The 19,915-nt window shown below is 28.5% G+C and overlaps 4 protein-coding genes across 7 annotated transcripts; 1 reads left to right on the top strand and 3 right to left on the bottom strand.

Annotated features, from left to right (window-relative positions):
- Positions 1-65: 65 nt before the first annotated feature.
- Positions 66-2,223, bottom strand: LOC122628051 (40S ribosomal protein S3a). The gene is made up of 5 exons (XM_043809877.1): positions 2,084-2,223; positions 1,391-1,494; positions 810-1,132; positions 372-533; positions 66-280 (listed from the first exon to the last, which is right to left on the bottom strand). The coding sequence occupies exons 1-5, from the start codon at positions 2,143-2,145 to the stop codon at positions 128-130; spliced, it is 804 nt and encodes a 267-aa protein (XP_043665812.1). The 5' UTR covers positions 2,146-2,223; the 3' UTR covers positions 66-127.
- A 571-nt stretch (positions 2,224-2,794) lies between these two features.
- LOC122628043 (transmembrane protein 185A) lies at positions 2,795-6,632 on the top strand. Of its 2 annotated transcripts, XR_006326968.1 has the most exons (7): positions 2,795-3,067; positions 3,334-3,679; positions 3,757-4,056; positions 4,138-4,261; positions 4,337-4,562; positions 4,643-4,722; positions 6,196-6,632. XR_006326968.1 is itself a non-coding variant. In XM_043809860.1 (6 exons), exons 1-5 carry the CDS (start codon positions 3,030-3,032, stop codon positions 4,546-4,548), a joined length of 1,020 nt encoding a protein of 339 aa, XP_043665795.1. In that variant the 5' UTR covers positions 2,795-3,029; the 3' UTR covers positions 4,549-4,562; positions 4,643-6,632. The 2 variants fall into 2 exon arrangements, 1 of the variants encoding a protein (XP_043665795.1); XM_043809860.1 differs by having other exon boundaries at positions 4,643-6,632.
- A 405-nt stretch (positions 6,633-7,037) lies between these two features.
- On the bottom strand, positions 7,038-11,645 carry LOC122628049 (F-box/LRR-repeat protein 3-like). Of its 3 annotated transcripts, none has more exons than XM_043809874.1 (7): positions 11,535-11,645; positions 10,763-10,890; positions 9,557-9,728; positions 8,031-8,226; positions 7,679-7,898; positions 7,303-7,545; positions 7,038-7,209 (listed from the first exon to the last, which is right to left on the bottom strand). In XM_043809874.1, exons 4-7 carry the CDS (start codon positions 8,224-8,226, stop codon positions 7,038-7,040), a joined length of 831 nt encoding a protein of 276 aa, XP_043665809.1. In that variant the 5' UTR covers positions 9,557-9,728; positions 10,763-10,890; positions 11,535-11,645. The 3 variants fall into 3 exon arrangements, with proteins under 3 accessions (XP_043665809.1, XP_043665810.1, XP_043665811.1); XM_043809875.1 differs by having other exon boundaries at positions 10,775-10,890; XM_043809876.1 differs by lacking the exon at positions 10,763-10,890 and having other exon boundaries at positions 11,535-11,634.
- A 1,775-nt stretch (positions 11,646-13,420) lies between these two features.
- Positions 13,421-15,838, bottom strand: LOC122628052 (mitochondrial carnitine/acylcarnitine carrier protein-like). Its single transcript, XM_043809878.1, has 4 exons — positions 15,657-15,838; positions 15,377-15,528; positions 13,956-14,159; positions 13,421-13,770 (listed from the first exon to the last, which is right to left on the bottom strand). The coding sequence occupies exons 1-4, from the start codon at positions 15,691-15,693 to the stop codon at positions 13,561-13,563; spliced, it is 603 nt and encodes a 200-aa protein (XP_043665813.1). The 5' UTR covers positions 15,694-15,838; the 3' UTR covers positions 13,421-13,560.
- Positions 15,839-19,915: the final 4,077 nt, after the last annotated feature.

Genomic DNA, 19,915 nt, shown 5'->3' with positions numbered 1-19,915 from the left:
TTCTATGGATTTCAACTATCTGAAAAATTTGGATTAGATGTGTTTTCAAATAAAACAAGAAAACATTTTTTTTTAACACGAAATCGTGATTTTTACTTTTAAGAAATATAATAAGAGAATAAATCTCTTATACAGATTCTTGCACTGGAGGTTCATAACCCTCAGGCCTGTCAACCTTCGAGCCACTTTCTCCAATGTCTTCGCTCTTACTACCACCACCATCACCATGTAGTTCGAGCAATTTGCTTAATTCAAATCTTGGCTTCTTCAAAACTTTTACCTAAATACAAGAATCGTAATTAAAAATTATTGAATAATCATTATTTAGTATAATTTTCTTAAAATATATGTTCGATCAGTTAGATTGATACCTTGCGGATATAAACATCATGAAGTGGATATACACTTTGAGACACCTTTTCTATGTCTTTGGCCATAGCATCAGGCAAAAGCTTACTGACCACACCTTTCAAATCACTCTTAATAACATCATTCGTGATATTGTCTACCATTTTTTGCCTAATTCTTTTAACCTAGTTGTTAATGAAAAGTAATTAAAGATTAGTGAAATATCGATAGAACTAGACATATTTAATAACATTTTCTTTGCTATTCGAGTTGTTGCAACATCAAATATCACTATTTCTTTATCCAGGAATAGTGTGGTAAGAGAGTGCTTTTTTATATATGCAACTTTATATGATATTTATATATTAATATATATTTATAAAAATATTTATATATTAATATTAGTTGCAATGTGATTTTGTTATTTTGAACAAACAAATTTTACAATCGCGAATACTCACTTGCGCATGTTGAGCATAACATGTTTTTCTAGTGCTCATTTGGTCTTTATTTGTAAAGCCAATACAAAAAACTCTGAGCAAATAACCATCAGTCGTTTTTACATCAACATTAGCTTCTATCAGAGTCTGCCATTTCTTTACCATGGATCTTAGTTTATCTGTTGTTAGGTCCATTCCATGAAAGTTAGTCAAGACATTACGACCTTGCACGTCCTCCGCAATTAATCTAAATTTACGAAAGGATCTTTCTGCATCATTGTCATCTTGAAGGTCAGCCAACGAAACTTCGAATACACGGAACTTCAGACCTTCCGATGCAATTTCTATCGAACAAAAAAATAATTGATATTTAACTTGTAAAAATGAAATAGTTCCATTAATAATATTAATTTTATAGCATCTAACAATGTTATCATTGCTATAAGCGAAACAATAATGTAGTAAGTACATGCCAATTTTAATATATGCAACGAGAAAAGCGACAAAAATTATAGAATATTTTTATAAAGCTGAACATATCTCTTCTTATATAAATATAACTTATACATCCATAATCATAAAAATTTAACAAGATATCTTACTCGTTCCTTGTGTTCGGTTTACTAATGTTTTTCCAACATGACGGTTTGTAAACATAGATGGTGCCTTCACATCATACCAATCCTTCCTTGTGAAGGGATCAACACTGAAATAAAATTTCAATTATAATATAAAATTAATACATATTAGATAATTACATGTATTACTCTGTTATAACAAAATAGACAAATAATTTTTATCCTAGATTAATTATAATTAAACATCCCAATGATAATAATTTTGAGGTTAAGCATTTTAAGTTTTCATGATATATTCTACAAAAAAGAAACGTGATATATTCTACAAAAGTAGTATTTTTAATTTTATAATGAAAAATATGTAATTTGTATATTTATGGAAGAATAATTTTAATATGACAGTAACGATAATATAAATATTTAAGTTTACCATAATTTTTCATAATCTATTATCGATAAAACTACAATATATAAAATATAATTCATTTACAATTTTAAAATGCGAGTAAAATCATAATTTGTAAAATAAGAAATATAATATTAAACGTTAACATATTATTACTTCTAGTGCAAGTACCGCAGGCATGAAATGGTTTTACGGTAGGTTAGAAGAATCCATCAAAAAAAGAGACATCGCAAAAATTAAAACTTTGAAGAATACTTTTCTGAATGCTCAAGTGAATGATATTTATGAAAAACATATTATTATTTACTTACATCTTCTTTTTAACACCTTTTTTGCCACCTTTCGACAGGCCCTTATTTTTACCCACCGCCATGATTATAGCTACAAGCGGAAAGAAGAATATCTACTTCTGAACGGAAGTAAGCCACATGAACTGTTGAATAAGAAAAGTGGAAGGAAATCTCGTATGGCTATTGGTCGAAGCTACGTGAATTAATGATTCAAATTTATTGCTTTTTTTATTGCGTTCAGTATTAACATGGAAAACAATAATACCAAAAATAATTTAAAAAATAAAATTTAATGAACGATGAATATTAAAAATTGATTAAAAAGATATTTTTAGAAACATATACCAGAAATTATTAAACAACTTATAAGAAAAACCGATCAAGTTTATTAACTTATAAACAATGTCTAGAAGTTCTACTTTTTTCTTTTATTTAACATTTTATTTTCGTTTTCTTAAAACGTACAAGATTTCTTTTTTCAATATTATAATCGTGAAATAATTTCTTTTGATATAATAACGTGAAATTCGCGAAGATAATATTTCATCAAGAATTAATCAAAATATCAGATCTTCGAAAGATTATTATCAAAAAAAATTGCAGAGATTATCAATAACTGTAGATATAAGAAAATGATAATTTCTAATCGCTAGAAAGTACATACAAAACACAGGTATATATGTATATGATAAATTGAAGTTTCGGATACTCACGAAGTTTTCTACTATACTGTACGTATATCGAATGTCGACAGCTGGTAGTGATGGCCTTTGGCTACTTTCAGTATGCTCCGAATTTTACTGCGATACGGTGTAATTTATTTTTTATGCAGACAAATGCATGATCCACTCTCCGTGATTTTCCGTAATAGACTGCGCGATAAATGAAAGATCACTCGTGGAATGTACAGAAAAATTTATAAATATCATCGAAAAAGATTTGATTTATCGTGGCAGTGCTGATAAATATGAATTTGCAAACACTTTTCCAAGATTTCAATCCAAGGTAATCCTTCTTGTCTTAGTATTTAGATCTCGAACTTATTCTAAATTTATCAGTCAGTTCTTTGTGATACGTTTATGTGAATATCAGTCAAGGAAAAGATTATTTCTACCGTGTTTAAATAATATCGAGGGATATACATAAATATAAATATTTAATCTGTATGTTGCATAATTTTAACAATTATAACAATAATTACAAATGATAAAGTAGAAAAATAATTATACAGTAAAATTCATTATTTATACATTTTTTATTTTATTTTATAGCAAATTTTTAGTGTACTCATGTTTGATGATATTTACTGCTTTGTTCGCTCTTCGATTGGATGGTTTCATAGAATGGAGCTACTGGACAATATTTAGCCCAATTTGGTTTTGGAAAAGTATGGTAATATTGGGTGCTACCATTGGAAGTTACGTTTGGTGGAGACATCCACATTCGAGATTGGAAGGAGATGCCTATGTTCATTATAAGGCTATGTTGATTACTTTGGCATTACATTTGATCTTGTTAATGTTCGAATTATTAGTATGTGACAAACTGGAGTCTGATAGGCATCTATGGATATTAGTGTTTATACCACTGATTTTCATCTCTGTTGTATCTATAGCTGTAAGTATTATTTATTTGTTTATTTAGTTACTACGGACTATATTTATATATCGACTATTATTATCTTTTTATTTTAGGTTTGCATTTGGGCTGTGAAACACGATAGGTCTTTTGAACTTGAACTCTTCTGTGCAGTCAATGTATTACAATTTATTTTCTTGGCACTAAGATTAGACGGCTTTATAACTTGGAGTTGGGAGGTGGTATTTGTACCTCTTTGGGCACTTCTTTGTTTGTCTCTAGTTGCTGTTCTATATGCGATAGTGTTTGCTGCTGTTTTATTAAGAACACCTCAAATTAATGCGAGGCAAAGGCGGACATCTTTAAATTCAGCACTAGCATATACATTTCTCGTGGTTCCAATTTTAGTATTTCAAGTGAGTAATAAGAAAATAAGTATTATATGTCGATTGATTAATATTAAATTTTTAAAATGATCTATTATTTTATTTTATTAGGTACTGTTAGCGAATAAATTGGATGGTGACATTTCTCTAAATTATACGACAGTGGCAATGCCTCTTCTCATATCTCACATGACACTTATCTTCATGTCTTTTGGAGCGAAAGGAGGAAATAGATGTAAGGAATGTAAACGTACTTAAACATTTGTAAATCTTTAGTCAATCTGTATAAACATACTTTCATTTTTTATAGGGTGGTTTGGTATTAGAAAGGACTTCTGCCATTTTCTGTTAAGCCTATGTCCATTGCTTCAAGAATATGGTAACATTTCTTATCAACCAAGAGGTGATCAAGATCAACCACCATCTGAACCAATGGTTAGTGAGAAGAATGAGAAACACATCAAGAAAATCGACCTAACAAAACCTGTAGTGCCTATAATTTCCATAGACATGCCTGATTGATCAAGTTGGCCTAGGTATACATATATGTTTATAATACCATTTACATATATTAGATTATTATTTCCAAGTTAACACGCTTTACATTAAATTACAGAATTTATCTTGAACATTAATACATTCTCTTCAATGTTACTGGTTGGTTCATATACCATGTATGTAACATGAAATAGAGAGGTGGGTATATAATTGTATATTAAATTATAAATACAAAATTGTTATTTTCGCTACACTAGATCTTATAAAAAATTGTTATTGTTAGTTTAACATGCGCCAGGGCAATCGTGATGATCATGTTATGCATCTTGTTATTGAAAATTGAAATTTAAACATGTTCAAAAGAACATTGTTTGTTTTATATAATACAAATTAGAAAGATAATTATGTTGTCCCTATTTGAAATAAAGGGTGGAATGAATTTATGTTTTCATAAAAATTGAAGTAATTGGCTCCTAAAATATATTATAATTTAATTGTTATGGTGCTCAATATGATAATGATTTTAAGTCTATCTTAGCTTCTGCATATTTGATCACTTAATTTGTGCTTAGCATAAGTAATTGACCCGTCCATTTGTTTCAATAATTCTGTTTTAAAATGTAAGTCTTCTTTCCTAATAATTTATCTTTTCTTGTCTATCAATTGTAAATTATATTATGATAATATAATATAGTTGGCCTCTGTTGAAAATAATTTATATGTAAATCAATGCATTAATTACAATAAGTATGTCTATGATGGTGCTAAAAATCGATTGTGGCATATTGTAATGATGAAACGCTTAAAAATTTGATCATTGCAATTATTGCTGCAACTCATTTTTCATTCTTCTGAAAAAATTTTGTTTTGATCAAATAGGTAACTACATATTAAAGAGCAAATAATTATTATATATAGTATATATTTACCGATACAAAGTGGGTTGAAGCAGACATTAATAACAACATCTTTCTTAGAATATTTTTCATAATCATCCGTTACAAATGATATATTTTTAAATAAGTTTAACAGTCAGTTTCTATTGATATCTAGTAGAAGTATGTGATGTACCCATAAATACATATATATTTTCAGTATAAATTATTTAAATTCTATATTACATTATGTCTTCAAAAGTGTCAAAAACACAGTACAAAAATTATAACACATACGATTGTTCACAGTATAAATATATATATATATATATATATATATATATATATATATAACAGACACATATTTATATTTGCGTAACATGGACATCATGAAATTTTTCTAACAATGTGTTCCTGCAACATTGCAAAAAATGCAATATTGCATAATATATACAATTCGCGGTTGTGATACACAAAGTTCTATTATTAAATGTTATTATATTTCATAATTAAATATGGGTACATGCACATTAGAAATTAAAAGGCTTTGTTACTTCCAATTCAATATTTGAGTACTTGTTATAAATATTTTAAATATATCGATATATATATACATATACTAACGATTTATTCGATATGAAAAATTCGATTATACTTCGATGATTTAGGTCGAGTGATACATTTTTTCATAAAATTATTTCCCGTACGAAAGAAATATTGTACTAAAATATTTTGTATCCTTACATTATTGTAAACTTCGTTATATGCTGAAATATGTAAATTGTTCAAATGTTAGGTACTTCATGGGGCTTAAAAACAAAGAGATTGGATTTACTGGCTGGGATACAAGACTGAGCACCTCGCATCTTTAGAATAATATTGGCAAGATATAAAAATGAAAAGATTACATATATATAAATTTAGAAAATAATAATCGAAAACAACTGTTAACGTTTTTAGAAATCGTTTAAATGCCCGATCATTCTTCTGTTATATTGTAGAAAAATGTACAAACCTCGTTGCATTACAATAATATTGTGTATGTATGTGCGCGCGTGTGTGTGTATTATATTAGATACTGTATAATATATATATATACACATATATATTATACATATCGGCTACGAACGATGGTTACAATGAATAATTAGTGATATTATTTTATTTTATATATACATTACATATTAAGTCCATTATAATCTAATAAAGTTTATATTTTTTGATATCAACGAATACGATTAATTTATATAACAAAGTATATATATATATATATATATATATATATATATATATATATATATTATCTAAAATATCGATTTGAACTGAAAACACTAAACACATAACGAAATACAGAATATTATCTGCCTTAAATATTACAATAATATTAATACATCGACATTTTTATCGTTATAAATATTGCAAACTTCTAACATAAACAATATGTATATACATTGTATTATTCAATGATCTACAGCCTAAATAACTTATCGGTTAAAGAAGTAAAAAAACTGATATCCTTGGATTTTGATTATCACTTACGTATAGTTTTCTTATACGTATCGTTTATCACATCGCGTAACGTTTTAAATTAACGTCATTTATCCTTATTGTTTCAACATTTCCCGTTATTTAATCGTTTCACCATAATGGTATATATTCAGGTACCCAAGTGTCTCCAAGGAGAGAAGAAACTTTGGCTGTCACATCCAAGACATCCAATTCTGAATCTTCGATCAAAGATGTCTCCCGGATATAAAGTATTTTTAAACGTTCGGCGCATAAGGTAACAAATTCTAGAAGACCTGTACAACTATATGATAAAGAATTATTAGAACAAAATTATGCTCGAACTATTTTCATAAAGAAATATTGACGTTAACAATTTTAGTCATTATCGTATTACCTAATTTCACAATCACCCAAACCAATGGCATTAAGACGAGGACATCCTCTAGCAACGTTGATTAAAACATCGTCGATAAGGCCAGGTCCGTAAGCAGCTATAACTAATTCCATTAATCGCGGAAAGTAACTGTGAATTCGCAATGCTACCGATTCCGATGGCGCTTCTCCGAAATATAAGTGCGTCACTGGAATATGTGACGTGAAAAGGGATTCATGTTCTTCATCGGTTATGTAAGACAATCTAAAGATAAAAACGATCGCTTATATCAATAATACATTACTTAATATAACTGTGATTTTCATTATTTCGTTCTCTAAGGTCATCAACGAAGATCGAGAATGAAATGATATAAAAATATACATTGGTCACTCACAGAACGAGATTGATATTTGGAAACCGATCAGAAAAGGTCGTCCACACTTTTTCATCGATAATAGGAAGTGGTCTTGTTTCAGAATGTACTTCTATTCTTAATGTCTCCAAATTGACTTCATCTTCGGTGCACAAAGCCATCAGTAAATCGTCGCTCAATAAAGAATAAGACATGGATAATTCGCGAAGACACCGACAGTGATTCACCAACGTAAGTATATCTGAAAAATTATTTTATGTTATTTTCTTTTTCTTTTCTAAATTTTTTAAATTATTCCGATAAATCGTAATTTTTTCTTTTTTAATTTAAAAAAGAAGAAAAGAAGAAAGAAGAAGAAAAAAATAGAACTTACCTTCTGGCAACAAATGCGGTGATCCTCTGATCCTCAGAAGTTGAAGACTCTTCGTCAACGCGTTGTCCTCAACTTCTCGACGTTCCTTCCTTTGCTCTACCGTTGTCTTCTCGTTCGACAATGTCAACGCGGTATTGAACCCTTCACTGTCGATATCGAGGTACGCCGATTTCGACGTATTTATCAGTGCCAACATCTATCAAATCAATTCGTAAAATGGATGAATTAAAACGTGAAAAAAATCAAAGAAAAAGAAAAGAAAAGAAAAGAAAAGAATCGTAGAAACAATAATACGAATAAAATTATAATTACTAAATTTTCTACCTTTGAAATATATTTCATCGAACAAATTTTTCTTCTTTAATATTATAAAAAAAAAGAAACGAACGAACAAACAAGCAAACGTTTGTAAAAACGAAAATAAATATATATATATATATGTATAATCAAGCGTAAAAACGAGCGAAACTTCAGTCACGAAGAAGGAAGACAAGTCGAAGATTCTTGTCGTCGCCAAGTGGCAAAGTCTTTTCAGCAACTACCTAGGAAAGATCAAACACCGAGAAAAAGCGAAAGGAGGATTGGAAAGGCACGTAATCATTGTGTAAGTTCACCATTGATCTCAATTTGTACGGGGGATGAAGTCAAGAAAAGAGAGAGAGAGAGAGGGAGAGAGAAGAGGAGGGGAAAGAAAGGAGTTTTCTACTTAGGGAAAAAAGGGAGAGGGGACTGGTTTGACCGCTGCACGTGAGGATATGGACCAAAGAAACACTATTGGCCAAGTATTTTACTCTGGTGTTAGTATGAGCGAGAAGGTACTTACATATGGTAAAAGTACTGCAAAACGGGTCAGGGACTTGTCGGAGTATACTAACAGCAAGAATCTACTAGGGCACTCACGTGCTTCTCTTCGCTGCTCACGTGTACGCTCGTTTTTGCCTTAAGATATTTTTTATACGATCCCTTCGTTATGTTTTATTTATTTTTCGAATAACGAATTGCGTAAAAAAACTACAAAAATATTTGTGATCCATTACTTATTTTTCGTGTGTGTGTGTGTGTGTGTAATATGTATATATATGGGTGTATATATATATGCAAATATGCATATATGTGTATGTGTGTTTATATAATATATATATATATATATATATATATATATATATATATGTTTAGTAAATCATTATTATATAATTTTTTTCTTTTTTTTTTTCGTCATAGATCGCTCTTGATATTTAATCGATAAATATGAAAAAAAAAATAATTGTATGTAAATAATCAAACTAAACAGTAGGAGAAATCGTTCTAATTCACGTCCCTGACACGGATACGCAGAACCTGTATCGACTCACGTGTATGAAAAGCGATTTAGTCGGGACCTCAGTAAAAGGTATTCGGAGTAAAAGCTATAGTTAGATACTTGGTAGGAAGTAAATGGAATTCACGATACGATATTCATATTCTTGGATATAGGTGTCCAGGAAAAATTACGTGCAGATATTAAAGAGCGTAAATCATTGCATTACTTGTAATTTTGTTTGATTTCAGAGTCCGTAAGTTTCTCCGCTATTGCAGTTAAATAAAGGTGATACGACGAAGAAAATACACCGTTCGTTTCGTTCCAAAATATCTTTGAAATTGCGCAAGTATCTTTCACATTTTCTTTCTTCAGCATGGTTTAGAAACTTTCTCTAACACCTGCAAAAAAGGTATTGTTTCTACAATCGATATATTGAAGTGTCAATATATTCAATGTATGTATTCTACAATACACATATTTATTTATTTAATTATAAATTGTTTTTATCATTAACAATAAATTGTCTATTTCGTGTATGAAATAAAAATATAATCGATGAATAAAAATATTAATACTTTAGATATTAGTTATCGAACGTAAATTATCAATTATTTTAACGTATCTGAGTAAATCTGTGTTTGTTGAGTTATTAAAGAATCATGATTATTTATGAAATGAAATAAAAATGTATTATCTATCGAATGAATTATTCATTAGCGTTAGTATGATTTCCGTATATACATATATATTGAATATAAAAGGCTACTAACAAGCACGATCCTTTGATTTACGGCTCTTCGATACATTTGACATTTAAGTTTAACTAACTAGTTTGCATATACGAGTTTGGAATTGTGTTATGAATTTTCTTCGATGGATACTTCGATCATGTAATTTTGCAATTTTATACAACACATTGTAGAGATATTTTTCAGTCAATTCGATTGATTCAATCTACTCTATTCACACATCGATCCGTCATATTCTATATTAAGAAAATGATTTGTTTTCTTACTGCGAAGTTCTTACGTTATATTAAATATAAATTAATAACACATTTACATACTTCTGTTGTTTTTTTTTTTTTTTTTTATAATTAGAAAAGAAAGTGATATTTTATGAGCCACGATACTATAAAATCAAAATTACATCAAAAATTTGCGAATATCTAGTAAAAAGGAATTGATATATTTTTAGTTAGATCGTACAATGATAATAATTGCACTTATGTTTCTCTTTATAAAAACAAAATTACATGATACAGCTAACGAACAAAATGACATGATTAATAAAAAAAATGATACATTCTTAATTTGATTATACGATGATGGAGAACTTTTTCAAAACGAATTAAAACAGATTTAAATGAACGATACGTAATTATCGACATTTGGTCGTTCATTTGAGACCAGAAAACGTAATACATACGTACATAAGCACATACATGCGTATTCCACGGGTCGTGGACTTAGCCTGCACGTGCCTCAACGCTCACGTGTGCCGTTGATGTTTCAAATACGTGGTCGATCAAGCTGCCGGCCAGCCAAAGAAATTCTTCATCTATCGGAAAATACGCAACTTTTGTAATCACATTCTTTCACTTTAACATTACAGTAGATAATTCTATATAAGTATCATTTACGTGTGAATACCCTGTTATCTGACAATATCTTTTCTTTTCTTTTATCACAATTGCCATTTGTAACATAAACGAGATACTTCATATATTATATACTGACGAAAAATTCAATAAAAACTTACTTGATTTTCTTTCTTTTTTTAGTTTTTAGTTTTATTTATTTATTTATTTTTTTATTTATTTCTTTTCTCACGAAACCAAAGAATAGTGTCATTAATTTCACTTTTAATAAATATTATTAAATACATTTGTATAATATCTACATATTGATTATTGAATTTACATGTTATTAATGGACTAAGTAATTATTGACTTGAACAACAAAAGCATCGTTATGATTTATAATATGGTTTATGATACGTATATGATTTACGGTATGATATATATATATATAGGTATTTGCAAAATTACACGTCATACATATATATATATATATAAAATAAAACTAAAAAATATATATATATTTATAAAACAAACGTAGACACATTGATACATCCAGCTAATTGTCTATTAATATAATAAATTTGTTTAAACATTTACTTAAATTTATCGAATACGATGTTACCTTGAAATAACTGCGAGTTCCCAATGATTAGTAAATTTTACATTACAACATAACAAATTTTAAGGATTTTTCGAACAAAATTCAGAGCATTTCGTACAAAAAAAAAAAAAAAAATTGACAACTATTGCGAAAACATCGATCACTTTTCACTTTATAAGAAAACTTGTTTTTTCTTTTTATTTAATTATTGTTATACATATTTTAATTTTTTCTATGTTTTTTCACTATTTTTGGAAGCAACGTTACGTGTTATACACACAATACTTCGCTTGATCGACTGACACGAATGAAACGTTCCTCAGCTTTTCACGACTGCGCAATGTACGTGTCGATTACATAGATTTCTTAGTTATCAACTTATTAGATATAATATGTGCATGCAATAACATGAAATTATTGATTAGTAAATATGTACAAATTTATAGCATCTCGTAATTTAAACCATATTGAATTCGTATATATTTATCGTTTGTTCTCTTTCTTTTTCTTTTTCTTTCGTTTATGTATTAGAGAATTTATCCATTATATCAAAGGCCAATTCAAAACCATAGAAGCAAGCAGCATTTGCTATAAATGCTCGTATCATGACTGTTGTCACTCCTCTATAAAGTGCCAGAAATCCTCCTTCTTTCATTATGATAGGAAGAACAGATCTCATACCGTAAGGATACATATTCATTGGCGAAGCTTGTAATCGTGTCTTTATTGAATCAGCAGGCAAACTAACGAGCCAAGTTACTACTCCTGCTATACCACCAGCCAATAGAGGTTGCCACGTCATCTTAATTAAAAAATAAAGTATTAGAATACAAAGTATTAGGTATACGAAGTGTCCGATCCAACATAAGCATCTCAAATATCTCGCTTATTTTTTACGATAGAAAAAAATGTCGAATGGAAACGTTCTTTTATTTGATGGCCAAAAAAATAAAAGTTTTTTTTTTTAAGATCATTTTTGTCGATATTTCAAGGTCATCGAAGTTTTTTTCTTTTTCTTTTTTTTTTTCAATAATACTATATATACTTTTATCGAGGAAAGACGATAACTGTGATCAAAACGAATTCAATTACTTATAATATTACAATTTTTATCTGAGTGACTTAGAATAAAAAACGAAAAAAAAGAAATTCACGAAAGTTGAACTGTCGGTGTAAATAATTAAATAACTATGATTAAAAAGATTAGTAAAGGAGAATCTATTTTAATTTTTTGAATCTTAGTGAAAATGTTCTCCATCGATTTCAATATACATTTCTTTAAAATGTTACTCCTTGTAACTTGCTGACTGATATTAGCAAATATAGTTCTAATATATTTTTTCATATTTTCACGTGTTTCATAAAAACCGTCTTATAAATTATTTTTTTAATTGGACTCCAAGGAAGAACATTTGATAATATGCAGATCGAATATCTGCATATTCGTACGATCGATTCAACGCTAGACTGGTTATTAATGCATTGTGAGCCAAACGTCTGTCGTTTCAAAACCACGTTGGATATCTTTGAAATGTAGAAATGTCTAGTTGCTTCAACAATTCAACTTTTATGCTTTTTTTATGTTTTTTTTTTTTTTTTACTTAAGGTCACGTGAAGATCATAGTATAATAGGATTCGTTGAATTCGTTCTAATCTCAGCTATCATTTCACCACGACAAAAATATGTAGTCCTATTAAAAAAGAAAAAACTTTGCTTTGAAGTATCAACAAAAATGATCTCAAAAGAAATTGTTTCTCGTAATATCATAATATTCGATCCTTTCAAGCAAAATAATATTTTCCTCTGATATGTTTTTTATCATAAAAATAATCAAAATATTCAAAATGTTCAGGTTATATATCAGGAACAATTTGTATAATAAACAATGTATATATTTATTATATAATATATGAATGTATACATAAGATGAGTGAAATAAAGTATTACCAATATGTTTCACTTAATAAAAATAATGATAAAATTAATAATCGATATTTATAAAAGTTTCAATGATAAGAAACCGTAACATTTGAATTGGCCAAGTTTTTACATTAAATTATTGCTTACTTCTTCAGAGGAGTTTAGAAGAATTCCCATGAGTCGTTCATAAGTATAAAAGTATGTGCCGCAGGATGGTACATCTCGTAACAAAGTAACACAGGTACCTAAATAAATATTTCGTATTCCACCTTCATGATATAATTTTTTCATACAATCCATGAAACCTTTGTACTGCCTCTTCGTTCCTATATCCCTCTTTTTCAAGATTTAAAGTAAAAAGAAAAAAAGAGGTAACGAGGAAAGACATGCAATTTGGTTTTAATATAACCTTGCGAATATTTTTTTTCTTTTTTTTTTTTCATTAATAAAGATATTTAGATATTATGAAAAACGATACAAATGATATTTCGAAAAAATTAACATATTTATAATAACTATACTTGTGCTTGAAGAAGACACTTTATACGTTCGCTTGGCGCTGCTATAAATGACGAGCATGCTCCGCTGAACATTCCTGACAATAATAATTGTATGTCCGTGAATTTTGTTTGATCTGGCTTAGAAACAAGTAATTTGCCAGCACCATAAGAAAAGAAGCCCATAGCCGATAATGGAATGACAGTTATCAAAGGTGCTGATATACCCTATCATATATAAAAAATAATCATTATTTTTTTTTTATTTATATTTTCTCTAAATACTTTTAAAGTTGCCAGTTCTTTATTATTTTTGTTATTGTTATTAATGTTATTGTCGAAAGTATATTTTCTATAAAGAATTTTTGTTATCTAGAAATTATGTATAATATAGCAGATGAGCAATGATCAGTTTACTCAGATTATTCTGTTGTTAACAGTCCAATTGAAAATTCTTTTAATCGAATATAATATGATTTAAAGAGAGCTTTTATAATGATTGTAATACATTTTTTTGCGAACTCTTTTTTTTTCCGGAATTTTCACTTACTTACAGTTTATTCTTTTTCTCTTTTTCTTATAGAGAAATCTATAATTTTTTCTATATACGATCTATCTTTTAAAAAATACTCAGACGAATTCGATAAGTATTATAACAAATTCGTTTTTTTTTTTCTTTCATATGAATCGGAAAAACATTAAAAAAATATAGTATTCTCTTTGAAAAAATTTTGCAGGATTTTATGAACGAGTAAATGTCGTATGCTACACTGTAGTGCACATTTTTTAAAGTTATTAATAAATTAATATCAATCTTTATTAAATTAATCTTTCATATACTGTTAATAAACATTTCCTTCTATACATCGAAATATATTTAATGATATTAGAAGCTTCAACAACGAAGAAAATACGTCAGAGAATTATAAATAGATAATCTATTAGTACAGATGCCATTGAAAGAGCTAAACAATGATTTATTTTTGGTCTAAGCAAGTATATTGCAAAGAATGAATACTATTCTGAACATCGTTTCAATTAAGATAAAGGATATATAAAGAGTTATTTTAATTCGGATATATCTTCAGATAAGAAAAAGATATTTATTATAATACTTGCTGAATTTATTTAAAATATATTCGCTAAAAGATAGATGTAAAAGAAATTATAATTTTATTTACAATTATGATAATAAAACTAAAGGTGACTTTAAAAATTCATTATTAAAAAAAAAATTATTAGACAAAAAATTTACTATAAATTTAATATGAGTTAAAGTTAATTACATTGCATAGTTTACTTAGTATATTAAAATATATTTATACATTTCTCTAGCAACCCTCCTCCCTCTCTCTCTCTCTCTTTCTTTCTTTTTCTCTTTCTCTTTCTTTACACTACATTTAAAAGTAATTCGTTAGATTTACGAAAAATGAAATAAAATGTACCTTGTATAAACTCAAAGGTCCTTCTTTTATAAAGAAATTTCTAAGTAAATGATACATATTTTTATTTCCTTTTTGTTCCATTTGTAATCGAACTTTAATGGTATCAAACGGATGACCAACAACTGCCACACAAAAACCTCCAACTGCTCCTCCTTATTAAAAACAAATAAAATTTATTATTAACTAAATAAATTTCAATATATATATATATAATCTATATATATATATATATATATATATATATATATATAATCGTATTAAGGTTAATTATATCTCTTACCTATCAAATATTCTAAAGGAGTACGTTCCACCGACATGTTATTAATCGATATATTTTATATTTTCTGAAATGGAACTTTTTATTATCATAAAATTTAAACATGATTGCCAATAAAGCATAATTCAATTGTATTAAAAGACACATATATAAAAACAAGGCATAATATTAAAGAAATCGACATATTGTATGTGTATGTATGTGTGTATGGAGAGGTTGGATGATGTGAAAAAGCAGTTTAAAAATATCGTTAGATAAAAGAATCGTTAGATATCGAAATGATGATCTTTCGATTTTCGAGTTAAGGAAGAAAGAAGAATTGTTATTTTAAAATTAATCCAATTGTTATATTTTGGTTTGTAAATTATGTTTATTTTATATCAATTTTTACAAATCAATTGTACAAAAAGAATAATAATTTCAAGAATCTCAAAATCTTGAAATCGAGAAAATTTTGTTAAATATATCTTCTAATACTAAAAGTCAATCATTTTACGAAATGTAACCTTAATACAATTTGATATGATTAATTTATAAGTTTATTTTATTCGTATCAATAACAACTTAGTTTATTACTTTTTTATCATAAATTTTACATATTTTATATGATATATCTTTTTTACATATTTTCTACATATTTTATACGAGCATGTATCTTTATATATTGTAAATGAAGAAATATTTATCCCTTTCAAAGAGACTAATAAATAAAACTACTCACGAAACTTTTCGTAATTCTCGCTATTACCGTCAGATGGCACATCAAGAGCATACACAAATATAAATCATATGATGATTAGAATTTTAAGTAAGTTCAAAAATTCTTACATTTTATTAATAATTAATAAATGATTAAATATAAGTTGTATGTATATTTTTAGAAAGTATATAATATAATTGTACACACACACACATATATATATATATATATATATATATATATATACATATATAGATAGAAAGAAAGAAAGAGATAAAGAGAAAGAGAGAAAGAACAAAGAAACAGAAGATACATATAAAAGATATTAATATTATAATAAATCAATTTTAGATTGATCATAGTGTAACTATATCATAAAAAAATGTGTATTAAAAAAATATAATTGAAAATAATCACGAACAAAAAATTACTATCAAAAATAATCATTGACAAAATAATAATTAAAAATATTATAAAGCAGGTTTATTCCTCATATCCGGAATTAGTAATATAAGGTTCATTGATAGCATACCATCTTGCTGTAGAATAGCGACATTTCCTGAATGTTTTTTCGTATAAAGAGGGACACACAACGTTCGGAGGTACACGTATCCATCTAACTCTACGTTTCAAATTATTCGGATAAATACTTTCAGGTATAGAAAATACATTTTCATTTGGAAAATGCATCGGCGAATTTATCGACAACTTACTTACTATATCGTTACTATTGGAAGCCCTGTTATTTTTCAAAGGGCATGATACATCAGCCTTCATATAATCGCTGGGATATCCGATTTTAATTTCTTCTTTCGGGCTTATACGCGAATTTGTCTGCAACTTAGGCACTACATCGTTACAATTAAAACCCTTATTATTTTTCGAAGGACGTGACATGCCAACATACATATAATCACTAGAATACCCGATTTTAGTTTCTTCATCCGTGCTTATTTGTGAATTTGTCTCCGACTTGGACACTACATCGTTACGATTAAAACCCCTGTTACTTTTCAAAGGACGCGACATGCCAACATACATGTAATCACTGGAATATCCAATTTGAGTTTCTTCGTCCGAGCTTATTTGCGAATTTATCGGCAACTTAGACTCTACATCGTTACGATTAAAACCTCTGTCATTTTTCAAAGGACGTGACATGGCAGCCTTCATATAATCACTGGAATATCCAATTTTAGTTTCTTCATCCGTGTTTACTTTCGAATTTATCTGTAACTTAGGCACTACATCGTTAGGATTAAAACCTCTGTCATTTTTCAAAGAACGTGACATGGCAGCCTTCATATAATCACTGGAATATCCAATTTTAGTTTCTTCATCCGTATTTACTTTCGAATTTATCTGTAACTTAGGCACTACATCGTTACGATTAAAACCTTTATCATTTTTCAAAGGACGTGACATGGCAGCCTTCATATAATCACTGGAATATCCAATTTGAGTTTCTTCATCCGAGCTTATTTGCAAATTTATCGGCAACTTAGACACTACATCGTTACGATTAAAACCTCTGTCATTTTTCAAAGAACGTGACATGGCAGCCTTCATATAATCACTGGAACATCCAATTTTAGTTTCTTCATCCATGTTTACTTTCGAATTTATCTGTAACTTAGGCACTACATCGTTACGATTAAAACCTCTGTCATTTTTCAAAGGACGTGACACGGCAGCCTTCATATAATCACTGGAATATCCAATTTTAGTTTCTTCATCCGAGCTTATTTGCGAATTTATCGGCAACTTAGACACTACATCGTTACGATTAAAACCTCTGTCATTTTTTAAAAGACGTGACACGGCAGCCTTCATATGATCACTGGAATATCTAATTTTAGTTTCTTCGTCCGTGGTTATTTTCGAATTTATCTGTAACTTCGGCACTACATCGTTACGATTAAAACTTCTGTCATTTTTCAAAGGACGTGACCCGGCAGCCTTCATATAATCACTGGAATATCCGATTTTAATTCCTTCATCCGTGCTTGTTCCCCTCTCGTTCAAAATCAGTTGTGCCTCCTTTGTGTCTCCATTCTCCATTGCGTTGGCCGCCATTTTGACGAACGTTTGGTTTAAGCAGACCTGGTAGGTTTTCTTCCCGATAGATGTTGGCTCTTCGCAATCAAACTTATTAACTAAATCTCGAACTAAACCTTTCGAAATATGACGAGTGTTATTTTGTACGATCTTTTCCAATTCCATAGATTTTCTTGTCGAATGAAAAACATTGTCCCAAGATTCATCCGTATCCACTTCTTCGAAAGAACTCTCCTTTGGAAAATTGTTCAAATCCTTTCGCGGCGAACGTATTGCAGATTCTCTCATTTCTTTCAAACGATATAAAAGTTCTTGTTTCTTTGAAATCAGATCTTTCAAAGCCAATAATTTTTTTTCTTTAATTTTTAAATCCTTAAGCTTTTGTTTCTGATAATCTATATAATTATTTGGAGAATATATCGATGTTGTTGATGATTGTCTGCTGTCATACAATGAATATTCTTCATTCTTCAAAGTTGATGAAAAAATGGCCATCCTTGAGCCACCGGGCGTTGTCAAAATACGTGGCTTGAAAGTTTTTCTTTTTGGCGGCTTCGAAACGATCGGAGGATCATTATGTACCGTAACTATATCAGATGAAACGACTTTGTTGCAACATTGTTTTTGATTATTATCATCCTGATAGAAATCTGGCCGTTCCTTCGGGAAATATCCAATTGTTTTTAAAGGGTCAGTCTTCTGTAAAAACTCTTCTGGTAATTTTAAGGGTTCTTTTTCTAAAGAAGATGGAAACACGATATTAAGATTTTCAACTTTTCTACATGGTGATTTTCTTGGATATGTCACATTGGCGTTCTCGATTGTTACGATTGGAATTTCTACATTAAATTCTTCTTTTCTGCTACACGAAGGTTTCGATAGGATTTCCTTTCGAGTCTTTTCCATAAAATCTTCTTTTTGTCTGAATAAATTGCTCGGTCCAGGAGTGTCTTCCGAGATTCCGTTAGATTCTGTTTTTTCTTCAATATTCTTCGGAGAATCCTTAAGATCTATAATTAATAAAAATTGTTAGATCGTTTGGCAAGTGAGTATAATATAAATCTCACATAAATGAAAGAAAGAAAAAATAAAAATATATGCTTTAATAAAAAATAAGAGAATATTAAAATAACTTACTCAAGTATTTATAAGAATCAGAAGCTTGCCATACTGCTGAAGGACCTTCTCCTAATACAATTTCTTTATTTACCTTCGAATTGTTAGATTTGCTTAACAACCAAGACGGCAAGAATAGCTTCTTCAAAGATTTCTGTACTTTTACTTCTTCTTCGGTAGATTGTCTTCGGGACTATATTAAAAAAAGAAAAAAACAACAAAATAAATCACTTCACTAATACTTCTATACTTCTAATATCTTTATTTTATAGAAAAAAAAATGTATAAATCTATAAAAATATTCTATAAATATAATATTCATTTATGTTAAAAATAAAAAGAAAACGAACCCTTGCCGATTGCTCCGAAGATTTAAACATATTTCCTT

Source organism: Vespula pensylvanica, chromosome 3 (genome assembly GCF_014466175.1).
Source record: "Vespula pensylvanica isolate Volc-1 chromosome 3, ASM1446617v1, whole genome shotgun sequence".
Lineage (NCBI taxonomy): Eukaryota > Metazoa > Arthropoda > Insecta > Hymenoptera > Vespidae > Vespula > Vespula pensylvanica.
Note: the sequence above shows the minus strand (reverse complement) of the source record. Positions and strands in the feature narration are given on the sequence as shown.

Bases quoted from the DNA above. Each gene is read 5' to 3' on its own strand.
- LOC122628051 (XM_043809877.1), bottom strand. From the start codon at position 2,145: ATGGCGGTGGGTAAAAATAAGGGCCTGTCGAAAGGTGGCAAAAAAGGT. The intron at 1,495-2,083 runs GTAAGTAAATAA...ATTTTATTTCAG, and splicing joins AAAGGTGTTAAAAAGAAGAT to TGTTGATCCCTTCACAAGGA. The intron at 281-371 runs GTATCAATCTAA...TCTTGTATTTAG, and splicing joins ATGATGTTTATATCCGCAAG to GTAAAAGTTTTGAAGAAGCC.
- LOC122628043 (XM_043809860.1), top strand. From the start codon at position 3,030: ATGAATTTGCAAACACTTTTCCAAGATTTCAATCCAAG. The intron at 4,057-4,137 runs GTGAGTAATAAG...TTATTTTATTAG, and splicing joins TTCCAATTTTAGTATTTCAA to GTACTGTTAGCGAATAAATT. The intron at 4,262-4,336 runs GTAAGGAATGTA...CATTTTTTATAG, and splicing joins AGCGAAAGGAGGAAATAGAT to GGTGGTTTGGTATTAGAAAG.
- LOC122628052 (XM_043809878.1), bottom strand. From the start codon at position 15,693: ATGTCGGTGGAACGTACTCCTTTAGAATATTTGATAG. The intron at 15,529-15,656 runs GTAAGAGATATA...GTTTTTAATAAG, and splicing joins TCCTTTAGAATATTTGATAG to GAGGAGCAGTTGGAGGTTTT. The intron at 13,771-13,955 runs GTATAGTTATTA...ATCTTGAAAAAG, and splicing joins AGTGTCTTCTTCAAGCACAA to AGGGATATAGGAACGAAGAG.
- LOC122628049 (XM_043809874.1), bottom strand. From the start codon at position 8,226: ATGTTGGCACTGATAAATACGTCGAAATCGGCGTACCTCGATATCGAC. The intron at 7,899-8,030 runs GTAAGTTCTATT...ATAATTTTTCAG, and splicing joins ACCGCATTTGTTGCCAGAAG to ATATACTTACGTTGGTGAAT. The intron at 7,210-7,302 runs GTAATACGATAA...TTTATCATATAG, and splicing joins TTGGGTGATTGTGAAATTAG to TTGTACAGGTCTTCTAGAAT.